Source organism: Eumetopias jubatus, unplaced genomic scaffold (assembly GCF_037043125.1).
Source record: "Eumetopias jubatus isolate StellerSeaLion01/CBP00866 unplaced genomic scaffold, mEumJub1_p1.0 scaffold_4, whole genome shotgun sequence".
Taxonomy (NCBI): Eukaryota; Metazoa; Chordata; class Mammalia; order Carnivora; family Otariidae; genus Eumetopias; species Eumetopias jubatus.
Window position 1 is genome coordinate 12,438,311 of NW_028274810.1, and position 19,140 is coordinate 12,457,450.

General features: G+C 49.9%; 1 protein-coding gene across 1 annotated transcript; it reads right to left on the minus strand.

Annotated features, from left to right (window-relative positions):
- Positions 1-324: 324 nt before the first annotated feature.
- TAFA3 (TAFA chemokine like family member 3) lies at positions 325-15,740 on the minus strand. The gene is made up of 5 exons (XM_028102195.1): positions 15,626-15,740; positions 14,807-14,956; positions 13,846-13,970; positions 5,438-5,515; positions 325-486 (listed from the first exon to the last, which is right to left on the minus strand). The coding sequence occupies exons 1-5, from the start codon at positions 15,738-15,740 to the stop codon at positions 325-327; spliced, it is 630 nt and encodes a 209-aa protein (XP_027957996.1).
- Between the last annotated feature and the right edge of the window lie 3,400 nt (positions 15,741-19,140).

Genomic DNA, 19,140 nt, shown 5'->3' on the forward strand with positions numbered 1-19,140 from the left:
TGTAAAGATTGTTGATGTTCAATAGGCTTACTAGCAACTTAATGTTTAAAAATCAGCAATTGAAAGCAAACAATGTTCGCACATCTCATTGGCTGGTGGCTGGCGTCCTAGCCGGCACCTGGGAGCTGGCTAGGAGCGCGAAAGAGACCTCCCCGCGTGGGAGCGACCTCGACCTTCCAGCCTTGAAGATTGTCCCAGGTATCAGTCCCAAGGAGAAAAATTCAGCACTCTTATCCTCAGGGCCATGGCCATCAAGGCCTCATGGCTTCGTCTTAGGCAGAGAGGGAGCCCTTAGGGAGGGTGCAAAGCAGGACTTGGGGCAGCTCACGTTGCTCCTGCAATTCGTTGTCTGCAGGAACTCTGAGAGGCCCCGACAGCCCTCGTTTGGCCAGCTACCAACAGCTTTTCAGCGTCCACCTCCCAACCCTCCTCAAAACACAGGAGATGCTCCATCACGTGCCTTCCGGGGCTCCGACCAGGCTCTGGCTGGAATAGACCAAGCTGGGTCAGGGAATCCATGTGCATAAAAAGAAGTGAAAGAGAAACATAACCGTGTGCCAGAGTGAAAGAGAGACCAACGTCCCAAACCTGCTGCAAGCCCAAAGGTCCACCCTAAATAGCCTGTCCCTCCTAGGCAGTGTGGCCTCCCCTCTTTACCACCAAATCCTAGGTATCTGGTCCCCTGCAGTTGCCACAGTCCATCTCCAAACTCATCCTCTAGCCTTTCCTTGCAATTAGCCAAATTTTGAATGATGGCCCCTTAAAACATCAGTAACCAAAAGTACCAGTGAGTGCTTAGTAAATGTATGCTTTTGTATGTATACTGCCCAAATGGTGACTCCAGTGGAGGGGTTACGGGCCCTGGGGAGGGCAGCAGGTCGGGATGCTGGGTTCTCAAACAGCACAGAGGCAGTTGCCTGTCTGGTGCGTGGGTGGGGTGCCAGCACTCCTGATGGTGGGAGAGAAAAAAGGCAAGCATCCATTAGGGAATGGAGAGAGATCTCAGAGCTTGATAATATCTCCATCTTCCTCCCTCTTCCCTCTGCACATCCAGGCAACCAGTGCTTTTAGCTCAAGGCCTTATTGCTTCTTTTATGGATTATTGCCAAGCTACTAACTGGTTTCTCTGTCTGTATATTCACCCCAGCATCTGGCCGGACAGTCCTGTCTCTAATGTGGCAACCTGCCTCTGCCCTAGCTTAGGACCTTGCGAGTTTCTCTGTTGTCATGAGACACAACTCAGACTACAGGGCAGCCAGCTTCTTTCTGAGCTCACCCTTGGTCAGTTTTCAGCCTCATCTCTCACGGTCTCTCCTTACTTCTTATATTCCAGCCACAGCTAGCTACTTACTTGAACTCGTCTCAAGCCTTCGTCCTTTGTAAATGCTTTCCCCTTGGCCTTTGTAGACATGACACACAGACACACAGACACACAGACACACAGACACACACACACACACACTTTTTACTTGGCTGATTCCCATTCACCTTTAAAGACTTGGTCCTCAGCATGCCTTCCTTACACTGGATTTAGTTTCTTTTCTAAATAGTTTCTACCATAGCACAGAGAACACACATCTATCATGACACTTATTACCCACTTCATCCCTCAACCCCTTCCATCTTTTCTAAGCATATATATAACTGTAAAGCATTTGGACTCTGGGCAGCTCAGTCCTGGAGGAGATGGCCAGAACACAATCCATGTGTGCTGCAAGAATATGAGCTTTGGGGTGCACCTGGGTGGCTCAGTCAGTTGAGCCACTGACTTTCTGCTTCAGCTGAGGTCATGATCTCATGGGTTTTGGGATCCAGCCTGGGATATGGCTCCTGCTCAGCGGGGAGTCTGCTTGGAGATTCTCTCCTTCTGCCCCTCCTCTGGCTCTCTCTCTCTAAAATAAATGAATAAATCTAAAAAAAGAAAAGAAAAGAAAAGAAAAGAATATGAGCTTTAGAGCTGAGCAGATGTGGGTTCTAACCCTATTTGGCTTTTTTATCCTGTGTGATCTTTGGCAAATTACTTAACCTCTCTGAGTTTATAGAGTCCTTGTCTATAAAATCAGAAGAGTAATACCCACCTTATGGAATTGTTGTGAGGATTAAATGAGACAATTCACATAAAAAAATGTCTGCCCCTCAATTCTCACTTAGCATGTGCTTTTTCCTGGTCCTGAATTCCGGCCAGTGAGACAATTCATGAAGGCCCTCAGACTCTTTTCCCTTTCTGAGCTTTTGCATTTGTACATTGCTATCAATAACACATCACAGGGTCTTGTGGAGATTGATTCAAGGTATGTGAAACCAGTTTATTGAATTATAATGTCATGGTAGGACTCAAGCAGGAAATTTTTTTAAAGAGTGGGGAGGGGCAGAAGGAGAGAGAGAGAGAGAGAACCCCAAGCAGTTTCCATGCCCAATGTGTGAGCCCGACAGGGGGCTCAATCTCACAACCCTCAGATCATGACCTGGGCTGAAAGGAAGAGTTGGAGGCTTAACTGACTGAGCCACCCAGGTACTCCAAGTAGAAAACAGTTTTAGTCTTTCCTTTTCTTTTCTTTTTTTTAAGATTTTATTTATTTGAGAGAGAGTGAGAGAGAGCACAAGCATGGGGGAGGGGCAGAAGGAGAGAGAGAGAGAGAGAACCCCAAGCAGGTTCCATGCCCAATGTGTGAGCCCGACAGGGGGCTCAATCTCACAACCCTCAGATCATGACCTGGGCTGAAAGGAAGAGTTGGAGGCTTAACTGACTGAGCCACCCAGGTACTCCAAGTAGAAAACAGTTTTAGTCTTTTCTTTTCTTTTTTTTAAGATTTTATTTATTTGAGAGAGAGTGAGAGAGAGCACAAGCATGGGGGAGGGGCAGAAGGAGAGGGAGAGAAGCAGACTCCATAGCTGAGCAGGGAGCCTGATGAAGGACTCCATTCTAGAACCCTGGGGTCATGACCTAAGCTGAAGGCAGAAGTTTAACGAACGGACTGAGCCACCCAGGCACCCCAGAAACACTTTTATTCTTTATCATGGCTTCACCTTTAACCTCAACATGTAGACTCATTTTTGTGGTTCTGGATGAAATCTTGGGCAACTTCTGTGTATTTTTCTGGTTGCTTTCAGGTAGTAAATAGTCCTGCTCACTTTCATGAGTGAGAAAAGAGAAGAAAGTAATTGGTTAGCATTTACATTAATACATTCATATTAATGTAGGGAAGAAATACTTGTAAACACTACAGTCTTCATTGCTATAACTGGTCATGTGGTCAAAGCTAGTGTTTTTAACTGATTCTCTAGTATTCTTTCCATATTCTTTTTCCATATTGCTTTCAGCAAACACCTCACCTAATACAATCACTTAAAGATATCAATATTAACATATTTTAACCTAGGCAGATAAGTTATTTTCAAAACCAGAAGAGCCCACAATTGAGGGTCTGGAAAGCAAACATTTCCCTAGTGGGTCACTAGGAGTAACAATGGGAGGAGCCATTCCCATTTTAACCCCTTGATTTTCGGATTCATGATCCTGGCTATGGAAGAAACCAGCACTATATATTGGTTAATCACTGGGGGCATATACAGCATTCTGGGGGACATTGCCCTGCCTAGTGTTGGCACTCAACTCGTGTTGTCACTGAGAGTCTAAAAGATCATTCTACCATTCCTTCAGGCCATTTAGTTCAAGGTGATCAGGCACATTGTAAGACCTGTGAATTCTTTGATCATGAGCCCATTACCATATTTCATTTGCTGCTAAATGAGTTCCTTGGTCAGAAGCTATACTTAGTGGAATACCATAACAATAAATAAGATATTCTATAAGTCTCTGGATGGTGCTTTTGGCTGAAGCATGTGAATAGGGAAGGAAACTCCATGTCCAGAGTAAGTGTCTACTTGTGAGAAGAAGCACTGCCGCTTCCATTATGGAAGAGTTCCAGTATAACTGACCTATCACTGGGCGGCTGGCTGCTCACCCTGGAAAACGCTGCCAACACTGAGGGTTCAGTGCTGGTCTCTGCTGTTGGCAGTAACCATATCAGACTTGATGAATGGGACCCTATGTTGCTGAGCCATGCAGAGCTTCTATCTTTGCCACCATGTGCACTTTGATCATGCGCCATTGGGCAAAGGCAGGGACGACTGGAGAAAATGGGCAGGGAAAGAATATGGCATCTTGCTGTCTTGACTCTTAAGATCCTCCTCCAATGAGGTTGCACTTTGGTGAACACTCAAGTAAGATACGAATATTTTCACACTTTGTGTCACTTTAGAATGGTTCGGCCACCTACCTCTTCCCCATCATCCTTATCACCAAGTTCCCAAATACAGTCCCTCCAGTACTCTGAACTAAAAGTCAAACCTTTAGCCATAGCACACACACACCCTTTCTTTAGGGTCTGTCTATACCTCTGGCAATCTCTCCTTCCAGGCAAAATGAGCAATTATTTGTATCACTCAAATTTCTGCATACTGGGAAGACTTAAGAGTCCTCCTTGAGTGGGCCAGTAGTGCGGCAGCTCTCCACCTTCAGGTAGTACCCCAAATAATTCAAATCATGCAGAACCAACTCATACCATGCCCAACCATCAGTAAAGCAGGTCAGCCTTTTTTTGTTCCTCAGTCAACTGGTCATAGAGAACTTCTTGTGAGACCATAGGCATGGGTTGAGAAAGAGGAGGCAGTTTAGTAGAAATAAGAGCCATGGGAATCTGAGGCACTTGTTCATGCAACTCCTTTTGCCTTTAAGACTTGCTCAAGTCCAATCATGTATACATACCATTTCCACCGATAAAGGAATACTGCTGTGAATGCTCATCTTTATGGCTTTGTGGCCAAAGAACACCCTGTTTATGATGGGCAGCTCAGGTCATCGGTAACATGGTGATTCACAGTCAAACATTCAATCTCTAATAGCGTCCAATAAATGCTGGAAGCTATCAAAAGGAAAATAGTTATCTGAAGAGAATGGCATAGTTTGATCTGTAACCCTAAAGGTTTACTCTGATTCATCTTCAGAGGCTACCAAGGACTCTACACAGTGTCTGTGGCTCCATATGGAACCAGACACTTCAAGCACCATCAGATGTGACAGTCAGTATGGCCCAAGGGGCAGATAACTCGGTACAGCAGCCTATACCTTTTTGCAGAGCCTTCTTTTGTTCTGGATCCTACTCAAAGCTGGAAGACTTTTGACTTTTCTGACAAATCAGTGAGAGCAGCTGCCCAAATGAAGAACATGTTATTTTTGAAATCCAAAGAGGCTCACGAAGCACTGTACCTCTTCCTTACTGGTAGGAGAAGCCAAAGGCAGCAACTTATCTTTTGTCTGAGCAGAGATGTTTTGACATGTCCCCAATCACCAGGCTCCTGAAAAATTTACCAGGGTGGCAAGCTCCCTAATTTCTGTAGGATTTATTTCACACCATCCGGCATGCATAGGTCTTACCAAAGTGTCTAGAGTACTCGCTGATTCCCACTCACCAGGTCCATCCAGCACGATAGCATCCGTGTGGTTGACAAAGCCCTGAGGAAGGAGAGTGAAGGTGTATGGCTGGCCGTACCAGTTAAAGTAAACCGCTTCTGGTGATCTTTACTAACAGGTGTAAAGAAACAACATTTGCCAGACCAATAGCTGAATAACAGGTGCAAGGGATGTCTTTGCTCCAGTAGAGAAATCATGTCTGGAATAGAAGCTGAAATTGAGTCAGCCTAATTAGGTTTATGATAATCCACTGTTATTGCCCCAAATCCATCTGTATGCCACACAGGACAAACAGGCAAGTTGAAAGAAGATAATCACCATTACTATATCCTTCAAGTTCTGACAGTGACATTCATCTCTGCAATCTCTTCAGGAAAAATATTGCTTTGGGCTTACCATTTTGGTAGGTATGGGCCATTCTAGAGGCTTCTTCTTGACATATCCCCCCGTTATAGCCTTCATTGCATGTGTTAGTGAGCCAACATTGGGTGGAAATGGAAGGGGTTCTTCTCGTACCTATCTCTAATGATTCATTAGCAAAATGCTACTTCTCGCTCCTAAAGCCTCGGGCACTGCTGGTTTAGAGGTATTCGTTCCCAAGACAAGAATGTCTCCACCAGGGGACACCAAAATGATTCTATTAAAATGGAAGTAGAGACTGCCACCTGGCTACTTTGAGTTTGGTTTTCAGAAATCTCAACCCTGCAGCTACAGGAAACAAAGGTTTATTTTAAGGCAATCACAGAACAATCCTGCTCCCTTACCTATGTCTTGAATTGGGGATTTAAAGCCCTGAGCTCATAGTTTTCTTTCTCCACGTTCTTGAGTGCACTTAGAAGGAACCGACTAACCCTATTGTACTCTTTATCTCCGTTATATTGTTCAGTGGTAGCAACTACTTGGTCACCCAGAGCCTTACCTTCTATAGGTATTTGATTCCAGGTGAGTTTAGGTGATAATTAATGTACCTGTCTTGCCACTGTGTGCCATAGTCGCCAGTGTCACCTTTACCCTTAGCAATAGGATCATTAATGCCTTTAAATCTAACCGTATTAACTCAAGATTCCTATCCCTAAGGTTCTTTTCCTCTGGAATCATTTCTACTACCTATAATATATTTGATATTGATTTGATAATGATCAAATTATCATTTGATAATGATAACACTAGTAGTGTTAATCAGGGCTCAATCAGGAAAGGAGAAACAGTAGCAGTATTATGTAATAAGGGATTTATTAGAGGAATAAGGTCTTCTACATTTTTGGAGAAACTGGGGAAATATGCAGCTGAATGGAGAAGTTGGAGGATCAGAGAAAAGGTACTAATCAGCCTTCTGAAATCAGGCATGTCTAGTTGTTAGAGCAGGATCTAGAGAGTTGGTGGAGTTTACATGGAAGGCTGTTGCCTCTGTATCTGGAGGTTGGCCTCGGGTTGCTGTTGGTCAGAATGGCTGAGATTTGCTAAGAAAAGCTTGATATGAGGTCACCTGGGTGGTTCATTCGGTTAAGCGTCCAACTCTTGATCTCAGCTCAGGTCTTGATCTCAGGGTCGTGAGTTCAAGCCCTGCTTTGGGCCCCACGCTGGGCATGGAGCCTACTTAAAAAAAAAAAGAAAGAAAAAGTAAAAGTTTGATGTGGAATGAGGGAAAGTGAGTATAGTCTGGGACCTGCTGGCACCTCTAACCATGACAATCTTCAGAGAATAATTGCCACTGCTGCACTTCTCTGCCTTCTAACTTCGGCAACTCTAGGGAAGAGAATTCTGGGAAATATAGTTTCAGCTTACCCAAATCAACACAGTACAAAACCACCGCATGCCATGTATTAGCGGCCTGATAGTGAACAAATTGTTTCATGTCTATGAGTTTCTCTAAGTCTCTTTTCCATCTCAGGATTTGGGCATTGTCTTCTGGAACACTGTCACCAGTTTTCTGGAAGATGCCCTATTGCTGGGTATGTCCCATTTGATATGGGCACTACCTCCTCCCACTGGCCATCTATGACTCCCTCTCAGCCCCAGGACTTGTGGCAGTCTTTGCCAGTTGGGGCCACCTCTCCGTTCCAGGCAGCCTTCCTGGGCAGTCCACACAGGCCCTCAGAAAACATGCAAACATCTGTGCTCCACTAAAATCTGGAAGTGCAGCTTGCTCCCAAGAGAGCTCTCTGGGCTCACTATCCAGGCCAGGAAACCATAGCCACTGGCCTTCAGATCATTTTTAGGCCCGAGTCCCTCTGTGCCCCACTGTCCAATCGATTCAAGTCAAGCTCTTGGAATTCTTTTCTGCAATCCCCCTAAGTAGGGTATAGTAAGAGAGAATCAACACCTAACCTTCCCCTTGGTGGGGGGGGGGGGGGAGGAGTGGCAACCTTCTCCAGACAGATCTTCACTACCACCTGTTTTTCTGCTTGAACTCTCTTATACAGGCTGGGTTTGGGTAATGGACTATTGATCACCCCTTTTCCAAATCTGCAGAAATAGTCTACCATCTTGATTTAGAATGTGGCGGTAGTTGAGAATAGCTGATACCTATCTTTCTTTTCCTGACCTTTGGGGCCTCTGCCCAAATTTTGAGATGGGAAGGGTCCCATTTAACATACTGTTACCTATAGAAAGAGCCTAACACGGTGCTTGACACAAGGTAGACATTCACTAACAGAGGTGATGGTGGATGGTCAGACATATGAATCAATCCCACCTTTGAAATGGTTGGAACCCTCTCCCCATAAGCCAGACTGAAAAGGAATCTGTACCCTCATGTAAGGCTTAAAAGGTAGTTGCCTGGCCCTCCTTATGCCTCATCTACATGTCTCTTCCAAATACAATGTTTACAGCCATTGGAGTCCAGTAGCTTCTGTACGCATGCACACACCCAGATCCACAACCCACACTCAGTGACAAATCACAAGTCCCAGGAGGTCAGGAACCAGCTTAGCTGTTCACAGTGGGGGAAGAGAGCAATGAGCACTCTCCTGTTCTGAAGTCCCATCTCAGTCACGGTAGATGGAGTGGGAACGTGACCTCGTGCCCTGAGCCCCTGGTAGCCAGTGCGCCCTGGTCTGACATCCAGGCTGGCCTCTGTCTTGATTAGTCAGTCTCTGTGCTAATCTAGCTTTTCTATGTTGTGAATATCAGCCTTGTTTGTTGGCGTGGAGATACTCAAATCCACGGATGCACAGAAACACCAGCAGCATGTGTGTACACACAGTCACTTCTTTACTCAGAGGTGCACATGCAGTTACTTTCCTTGTAAAAGCAGAAGTTACATGAACTTGGAAAAAATAAACTGAGCTGATCTGGGGTGTGATAACGTATTAAGGAAGCATTTATCTGCTTCAAGGCTTTCTCTTGGCCTCCTAGTCTTTGTGTCTTCATTCCTTTGGTTGTTAGTTCCCACAAGTGGCACTGGAAAGGATTATAGGGGACACGGGCACAGCCTCCAAGAAATTCCAAACCCAGAAATACAGCGTCGAGTCATCATTTTCCAGATTGTAGGCACATACTGAGAAAGGTTCAATTTAAACACGAGGGCAGGGATTGGCAAAAGTTTTCTAGAAAGGGTCTGATAGTAAATATTTTAGGCCTGTGGGCCTTATGGTCTTTTTGCAGTGACTGAACTGCTGTCCCAGCAGGGAAGTAGACCTAGATAATAACAAACCAATGAGTACAGTTATGTTCCAATAAAACTTTATTTGCAAAAACAGTCAGTGGGCCAGATTCAGCCCATGGGCCTTAGTTTGCCGACCCCCCACACTAGAATCTAAAGAAGACAGAAGCCATCAAAACTGGCTTCGCAGGTCTTCCAAACGTTGATACGGGCTCCATTCTACCTCCTTCAGAAAGGACAAAATCCACTGTTTTGGGTGTGGCATCAGTTTTCTTCTAATTATTTTGTGCTGTGCTTAGGTATTTTGATGTTCTTCTGAACGAGTTTTCTCAGTCCCTCCTTTTTGTCTTTATTTTTCTCTTTCTGCATATATATCTCTAAATGCTTCCCATTCTTCTTCATTCTGTCCCCTTGCACCCACAGGGTTTGTAGATTTTAGAATGAGACTCTTTCACATCCATCCTTGCTAAAAATCCTGGTTTCATTTCAGGTTCCTCATCTGTATTGGAGTACAGAGGCAATGTACAGCAAAGAACACTCATCTGGATCACCGGACATAACCACCACCTTGCTGTGTGACTTTGAGCCAATCACCTAACCTCTCTGAGCTTCCCTTTCCTCATCTGTCAAATGAGAGAGTTGGCTAACTGATCTCTTAAATCCCTTCTAGCTCTAAGCTTGTGATTTTAGGAAGCTGCAGCCTCAACTTGAGGCAACTGTCAGGGGCCATTAATTATAGTGTCACTCACAGACCTTAATGAAACTGCCAGGAGGTCACAGAAATTAACCACAGGATCTCTGATACTTGGCAACCTTCACAGCTGAGGGGGGGGATACCAGCTAACCTGAGAGAATCTGAGAACCCAGCCCACTGACAAATGACTCCAGGACCCCTATGCTCCAGGAAAATTAATTTGCGTTCCTAAACTGCCACTGAAGTAGCTACAAAATGGGCACAAATATTGACTTGTTGGAAACAGAACCCTAGGGAGCTACAGTTGGAGGTAGGAGGCTTTCTCTTCTCCACCAGACACCCCTGTGTTGTATGGAGCTCTCCTGGCCACATAAAGGACACCTCTCAAAGCCCACCAAATAAACGTATGAGGAGGTCATAAGGAAACGGAGGCAAATTCCAGCATGTGCCAGAGGAAAGAGGCTTTCTCTGCAAGCAGAGGTGAGAGACCTCAGGGAGGATCAGGGAACCAGGACTCTGGCTGAGGCAGGGGCTGGTGGTGGTTGGCAGCTGAGGTGGGGGCCGTGGGGGGAATTTATACAGCATCATCCCCACTCTCTCAGGCTCCCCTAGCTCATAGCCCAGCGGCTTGTGGATGCAGCAGATGGGCAGGGGGCTGGCACCCTCCCCCTGCTCAGTCTCAAGGGATGGGGAGGGAGTGGAGAAGCCCACAACATCCTGGCCTCCAGGAGAGCAGGCCTTTCTTGTCTGACTCTGCTAAAGCCGCCTCATTTGTAGCCTAAATAATTCACTCACCAAATTCTCAAGGAGCATTAGAAGGAAAACAAAACCCAACCCCACCCTCACACTCAGGTTCCCACTGCACCAAAGGCAGGCCAGGAGGCTGGGAGGCAGCCCCAAGCTGCATAGAAGGCCTGCCTTCAAAGGTTCACTGGGACTGGCAACCTTCCAAAAACAGCCTGGGGTCTGGTTTTGTACAGCCCTGGAGCTAAGAATGGTTGTTACAGTTTTAAAAGGCTTTAAAAAAAAAAAAAACAAATAAAACACACAACAACAAAGAAAAACATGTCAGAGACTATATATGGCCTGTAAAGCCTAAAATAATTGCTACCTGGCCCTTTCCAGAAAGTTTGCCAACCCCCTTTGTCCATTCCCCAGTCTTAAAGGAAGAGATGACAACCTCTGACTCCCCCACTCCCTGACGCCACTATGTGCAGAGATTCAAAGTTGGCAGAGTTCTGATATTTACAATCGAGTGAGAAGCTGGCATCATTTTCCACCCCATTACCCAAACCAGAACTAAACAAAAACAAGAAGAAAAACCCTCGAGTGCGGTGAACAGTCTTGGTTCTGCTGCTTGGGGAAGAGGAGAAAGAAGCAGGGAGGGGCTGAGATTCAGCCTCAGCCCAATCATGGGGGGGTGGGGGGGGTCAGAATTCAGCATGGTCCTGGTTTCCTGGTTGGTCTCTACTGACCCCGCCCGCCCCCCCGACCCCCCAACCCCCCCCCCCCCCCCCCCCCCGCTTCAAGCTCCACACCCTCCACACACACCCTGTGATCCCAGCTGATCCCAGCTGATCCTAGCAGTCACTGAGCCTATAATTCTTTTACTGATGAGATATCCAACCGGCCCCTGTCTCTGAGTCCCTGAAGCCTGTGTCGGTCTGACTCTGCCAACCCTCAATCCTGGACAGAGGCTCCATCCAGCCCTGCAAGGCCTCCCCTACTGCCCAGCAGGGCCTTGGAAGGGAGAGGACTGTGACCAGCCCTGGACTCCACCCAGAGTCTCTCTTGGAGCCAGAGCTTCTGCGCGTTCCATTCAGTTTAAGCACTCGGGAAGGGATGTGTCAGACTAGACACAATGGAGCTGCCAGCTCAGAGCACCCCGGGTGTAACTGGGGTGAATGATCTCTGGCTGTCATGGGGCCTGGTAGTAATTTGGGGGGCTGAGGGCAGAGTAGAGATCCAGTGGTCCCACATGCTGGCATATGAGTATTCTGGATTACTTTGGGTAACAGGGACCTGTTCTAGAGTCTCCCAAGAGAAATGTTGCTGCTACCCTGCCAGTCCTTTGCAGGTTCCTGTTCTTGAGCTACAAATGATACGGAAGGCCCCAGGTGAATCCCGTATCCAGGTTAAGCCAAAGGCCTTAGAGATTTGGAAGCCCAAACTGGAAGATCTTGGGCAAGTCATCTTACCTCTTTGGGACTCAGCTTCCTCATCTGTTAAAATAAGCAAATAAACAAAAACCTGAGGTCCTTGGATGGGGGCGATTTTAAGGTCCTATCCATCCCATTCCCAATGAACAGCCCAAACTAAGCCACATCTCCGCAGAGCTTTGCTGGAAAGTTGTCTGGCTTCACGTCGGCTTTCCTTCCCCAAGTCAACCCAGTCCCAAGCAAATGAGATACAGCTGGTCTCTCATGGAGGCGAGGATTTCCTTCAGCATGTTGGCAGCTTGCTGGGTGTTCAGACTGACATGAGGGAGGGAAGTGGCAGGTGGTGAACGTGACGTCTTGTCTTCGTGCCTTGTGGTGAGGGGGTGGCTGAAGGGCTGTGGGAGTCTCACCCTTGCACCCCCAACATGCCCGCAGCGTATGGTCCAGAAGCTGTACAGAGTCCTGTACCTTTAACGTCGATTAGCTCAATCATCTTTCAACAACTCTCCAACTTGACTGGACATTCCTCAAGGGCAGGAATTGTATCTTGACCTTCTTCTGGGTCCCCCAGGAGAACCCAGCACAACACTAGGTGTGTGGCCGGAGATCTGTCCTTATCTGCTGAGCAACTCAATTGAAATGCCCCTGGAAAGAGTGATTCTGCACTTGGCACAGGGCGTGTGTCCAGGTAAGTGAATCTCCACTTTTGTTGGCTGATAACAATACCATTCTTCAGTCCATGGCTCAGTCAAGCTGTCCTGTCCAGGCCGTGACCCCAAGAACTATCGTGTAACCTAGAGAGCAGGCAATGGAGGAAGGCTGGAGAAGGGACTGCCCAAGACTCCCCAGGAGATATAGGTCATATGAAGCTCATTGATGCTGATCCCTTAGCCCTAAAGCAGTGCAGACTGGGAGAGCATGGCTGGCTTGGCCTACACAAACATAAATCAAGCACACCTCACCACTGCTTGCTTCAGAGTGGCAACCCAAACTGCAAGCACAGCGATCTATGGGCGACCAACCCAAATCTATAAAACAGTGACAGATGTTACAAGCCCTGTGGTGGGTCTCACTGTCTTCTGGTCTTAACCACACTCAGAATGGCTGTCTCCCTTGCCTGCTTGCAGATAGGAAGCTCCACTTTTTCTTGCTGAACTCCTTCTGTTCTGTGCTCTCCAAATATGTGGCTCTCTTCAGAGCCCTGAAGGCTGCCTTTTCTTCTCTGTTTATGTGTCTGCTTGTTTGCTCTGTGTGGTGGTGGGAAGGGAGGGCAGAAGGCAGAGTTCTGCCTTGCCCCAAGTGTCACTCCTCTGTACAAAGGGTGATGGCAGAGTCATGCCACTGATTAGCTATGACACACATGCAATTGCTAATGAGTTTGATAAAATTTTAATTACCCCTTGTTCCCTGGGGCAGGCAGCGAACCAAGAAAGTAATAATCCTCTTGGGTGCCATCGAAATGAGATAATAAAATGAGTGGAAGATGGGTGTGAACTGTAGGGAGTTAATCCTGGGGGTTGGGGCAGGGTCTGCAGCAGGGGTGGGTGGGCAGAGTGGCCCCCCCCGCCCCCCCCACAGATGCCCCTCCAGATTATCTGGACCATTTCCTAATTCTCTACCTTGTTCTTATGGACCTGGGAGACAAACTCACCCTAGGGAGAAGAGGAAACCAAGGCATATGGAGCATCAGGGATTAGCCCAGGACACATCAGATTTCAAATCCTGAGGCCCTAACTCCGGTCCCCACAGTGGAGACAGTCCAGAGGGACTGTCCAGCCAGGCATGTGCCCACGTAGTTCATAGATCTCACCTTGGGACATGGATCTCCTAGACCCCCGGCTCCTTTGCCTCCCTCTGTCCCACCCCACGTGAAGGGGGAAGAGTAGGGTGGGTTGGAGTGGCCATCCCCGGATACCTTGGTGGTTTTGACTTTGTGTCCGCTGCTGCAGCTCCATCCTGACAGATCCGGGAGCACTTTGCACTCCTCCCCTGGCAGGCAGGGCTCCATCTGACACCACCACTTCTGCAGGACAATGGAGGCTGTGGGAGCAGGGGGCAGTGAGGGCAGCTCTAAGCTGTCCTCGAGGACAGAGTGCAGTCAAGGGCAGGAAGTCCATGCAGAATGAAGGGCGAGTTTGCACACTGCTGGCTTTGGGTCCTGCGTTCCCCTGTCTTCCCTGACTCCTGGCTGCCCAGAAAGGCAGCACTCGGGCTGAGGCTGGGGCACACACCTTATCACATTCGATCCCACTGATCCCTGTATGTCACCATAGACAGCACGGGGAGAAGGCAGGGCAAGTTCTCCAAGGAGCCCTCCGGTCAGCAGAGAGATACGGTCTTCAACATTCCCACCTGGTGCATGTGAGCAAGTGCGCACCCCAGACCAGGAGTGCAGAGCAGGCATGCGTGTGAGCACACGCCGGCACGTTTATAGTCCTGCCACGTGAGTGTGAGCTCATGAGCATGGGTGGGATCGTGGGAGAGGGGTGGGTGTGAGTGACACGTGTGTGTCCACGTCAAGGTCACCGAAGAATGAGAGGCGGGTCCGTGTAAGAGGCTGGTGGAGGAGCAGGAGATGAAGAGGTCAATGCCTGACGCCAGGTTTGGGAGAGAAGATTCGAGGGACAGAATGTCTAGCGCTAGGCAGGGAGTGCAGATAAGGGGAGGGCAGGTGCAGATCAGGGCCTCTCCTTATCTATGAAGCGGGGATGGTCCCCATCTGCCCTCCTCCCCCCAGAGGTTACCCATCATTTGAGACTGATCCCGAAAGCCCTGGGCTGGTATGAAATTGCATCCCGAGCAGATGGTGCGGCCTGGACAGACCTTCTTATCTCTGTGATTGGGCCTTCCCTGCCGGGGCCCGGCCTCTCACTCACCGTCCACGCAGGAGGGCTTTGCCCGTGTGGTGCCGGCCACCTGGCCAGAAAAGCAAGAGCACTGGACAGTCTGGGAGCGCTCCTCGATGCGGTTCCGGTTGCAGCAGCGATGAGCAGCAATCACCTCGCAGGTGCCCTGTTTCACCAGGACTGGAGCGACCAGACAAGGTCAGGGGCCCAGCCCACGCCATCCGGCAGCCCTGCTCTCTTCCCACCTGCCCTGCTTGTTCTTGGGCCCTCCTCCCAGCCAAGGGGAGGGGTGTTCAAAGGATGGCCAACTGCAGGGGAGGAGGAGGAAATGAAATCCTCCTGCTCCTTCAGCGGCCCGATCCTTCTGCCCCAGTGAGACCACACTCATCCCTCTTTGGCAGAGCCTGGCCCTTGGGCAGAAAAAAGGTGGAATTCCCCACCAGGCCCCACTTCCTCTGGCCTCTTCCGGGTGAGGGCAAGGGCCCTGGGGGCTTACATTGCGTGGGGAGGATCATCCGCTTACACAGGCTTTAGCCATTCCAGAAGGAAAACCACAGAATTAGGCCAGGAGGCTAGACTTAAGCCTCCACCCCCGGGCTCTCTCCCTGCAGAACACCTTCTGGCCTGGAAGGAAAGGTGAGCCACAGGTCTGCCCACACCTTCTCTGGGCTGGGATTACAGAGGGGGGCAGATTTTCCTGGGTGAAAAACAGAGAAGGAGCCAGAACCCCTAGAATCTGCATTTTACTTGGCCTTGGAGATCTGCCTGCTGTGGAATGGGGTGGGGTGGTGTCCGGCTCTGCCGGCATCCCGGGAAACCTTCCCCCAGGCTCTGCCTCCTTGCCCAAACCTGTGGGAGTTGGCGGCTGCAAGGAAGCCGAGGCAAGGTGGGTCCACAGGCAGGCCAGGGAAAGTACCAGCAGCCAGTGGCCCGTACTCCAGTTCTGAGCGGTCCTCTCACGCATCCTGCCGAGAGAAGCACACAGCCGGCTCAAGGCTGAGCAGGAGCTCCCCAGCACCCAGCCCTAGCACCATGCGCTCTGGGAGGCCCAGAGGCGGGCAGGATGCACACACAAAGTGATGAGTACCGTGGAGGGAAAGGGAGCTGGGAGACTGCCCGGTCGGGAAAGCCACAGACAGCTTTGTAGGGGAGATGCCATTTAAGAGCGTCTTGAAGGATGAACCCGACATGGTCCCTTGGAGGGCTGTACCATGGGAGGAACAATACTGCTGACCCCCATTTGTTGAGCACTTGACCCAGGCACATCACATACATGCTCTTGCGGCCCTCACAACTGTCCTACAAAGTGGGATTATTTGTACCCACGGATGAGCAAACTGATCCTCAAAACGCCTGGCGACAACTTAAACAACCACCAATAAAGGACTGGCTAAATACATCTGTGAAGCATCTGTACGAATGCAGTTATATCCAGGCCTCTGTAAAATAGAAGGAGGAAATGCTTTATGTACTGAGGCGTGCAAAGATCTCTAACGATAAGCCACCATTAAGGGGAAAACAAACAAACAAACAAACACAAAGTGCAGGATGGTGTGTAGAAAATGCGTAAAAGGGAGGGATTATATATGTTGCTTTAATATGCATAAGCTAGCTCTGGAAAATGTACCAAAGAAAACCTAGTAACATTGATTGCCACCAAGAAGGGGAAACGGTTTACTCAGAGATGGGGGTAGAAGGGAGACTTAATCTTTCTCCCCGTTGCTTTTTTATTGGGGGGAGGAGGGTTGAACTGAACTGGAGGAATGTAATAGCAATTCAATTTCAACAAATTTAAATTTAGAAAAGAAGAAACGACACCAGGGCTAATAGAAGTCAAACGACTGCCCCAGGCCAGGGAGCACGTGGGTGGCAGAGCCCAGAGCCCAGAAGCCGGTCCTATTCCTACCCCACTACTATGGCTTTTCCTCGGTTCTCTTCCTCGATCCCTGATGGGTCAGGCCTCCCATCTATCCCAGAGCACGAGCTAGAAACAGAGGGGGTCCCAAGGAAGCAGAGGCAGAAAGCAGCAGGGGGCTGCCCAGGCATACCAGGAGTCTGGACCACCCCCCTCTGCTGCACGACTGGCCCCTTGGGACATCGCTGGAGTCCCTCAGGCGTCAGCAGTCCTGGCAACACCAGAGACCAAACCAAATGCCGGGACCTTGGATAAGGTGCTTGATCTTTGTCACCACTACCCGCCCTCAACTGTCTCCCCTTCAGCTTTCTCCTCACTCACCTTTTTGGGGATCTTTCAGCTTCTGTCTGTTCATCCACAGGCCTCAGACTCACCCCACCTAGACAAGTAGGAAAGATTCTTGGGGGGTTGCCAGGGACAGAGGGAGCCCATGGCCCTGCAGGAGGTGAGGGAGGGCCTGGGTGAGGACAAAAGGTACAATGGAGTAGAGCCCAATTCTGAAGCTGTTCCTCAAGGGGCAGGGTGGGAGGCAGAGGCTCTCCTCTGCCTTGCAGACTCTGTGAACACACAGGGCAGCTAGCCCGGGAAGAGTAGCCTGAGGATTCCTCTGTCCCAGGAGTGAAGCAGGGCCGATAGTGGGGAGGTGTCTAGTAATCAACGCTATCAGGGTTCTGGCCTTGGGAGGGAGCTGAAGGCCAGGGAAGGATTCCTGAGCAGGATCTGACAAAATGCTGCTCCAAGGGGCCCCTGGACAAGACCCTGAGGTCTTGAATCCTTTTGCCTCCACCTCCTATCCCCACTGCACCTGCGTCCTGTTCTGGAGCAGAGCTGGCTCCATTCTGCCACCCTCACCCCCATTTCCATTCCGGAGGGCTAGAAGGGGGTGCCTCCCGGTCTCTAGCCCAACAGCTTCTCCATTTCTCCCGAAGACCTCTCTTCCCTCAGCCTCCAAAGGGAGGTGGAGCTGAAGCATGAAGCAGGTAGGATGGTGGGGCCCAGAGAGGACTAGGGGGACAGATGGAGGAAGTGGTGCCAATATCCCAGAGATGGGAGCGTTCCACGGGCAAGAGCTTCCCAGCCTTCCAGATGTATCTCTTTTCTGAGTAGGTATCTCCTCTCCCTGTCCCCTTCAGGAACCTTCATTTTGATCGTTTCAAATACAGCTTTGTCTTCTCTTAGGCAGCCTTCATCCTTTTTCCCTCTGAGCTGCCATACCCGCCAACCCAGCTCTCCCATGAACCCCAAGACCCCCAAAAATGAGGGGGGTGCTTTTGGGCTGAGTCCTCTGGCATTCTATTCCCTCCCTCAGGGAGAAGCGGAAAAGGAAGCTTCTGGGGTTTGTTCTGGGCTTCCACACTCCTGCCTCAGTTTCCCAGCCTGTTTTCCCCAAACCCAGGCGCCAGGTATGGGGAGGCTGAGTTAGCAGCCAGCACACCAGCGTGGAGGTGGTTGAGGATGTGGACCCCGAGACGCTTTAAGTTTCCCTGCCTTCTCCTGGCCTCCACCAGCGCCCACTCACTGCTCCAAATTTCTGAGCCCCCATCCCCAGGATCTACCTGCCCCACGGCGGTGCCCACTTGCCTCTGAGTCCCGCACCAAGACTCCGAAAGGCGGATTTCAGGCGGGAGCAGCCGGCTCGGGTGCTGTCAAGTCAGGAGCCCCGCGTCCCCCACCAAGTTACCGCCGGGTCCCTGACGCGGCGGGACTTCGGCCAAACTGGCATCACCGTCTTGCCCGGCTCCGCTCTGGGCACGGGGAACTCCTGGCCCGCCCGGCCAGCTCTGCAAGGCTCAGCCGGGGTGTTTCCGAGGCTCCCGCCGGTAGGCCAGGGAGCGCGCAGCCGCCGCCGCCGCCTCCCTGTCGCCGGGGGCCGTCCCCCCGCTCCGCCAGCCGCCGCCGCCTCCTCCCGGACAGCTCCGGGCGCCGCGCAGTAGACGCGCAGACGCGCGCAGCGGCCCCTGGCGGCCGAGGCTAGAAGAGCGAGGAGACGCCGGCCGGTCCCGCCGCGCTGTCCGCAGTCCGGGTGAACGTCTCCCTGGTGCAGGCTGGGCTAACCCAAAGAGGTCCCTCAAAACTCTCCGCCTTGTGGCTTCCGGGGTGGGAGGGGGCTGCGTGTGGGGAGGGATTGCCAAGACCCCCAGGGGTTTGGAGTCTTGAAGATTCTAGAACTGCACTATCCAGTAGGATAGCCACTAGTTGTATGTGGTTATTTAAGTTTAAATACAAATCAAATAAAATCTAAAAATTGTTTTTTATTTGCTGTTGACATCCCCACTGACCATCTGGTGCTGGAGCTAGGGATCTTTCTGTCCTGGCTCTGTGACCTATTTGTAGCCACATCATGGTGGGTGCTGTGAAGAGCAGGTATTAGGGAACAGGGTGACACAGAGAAATGGTAAGCCAACTGCCCCAGAAACACTGAATAATAAAAATAGCCAGGATGTTAAAT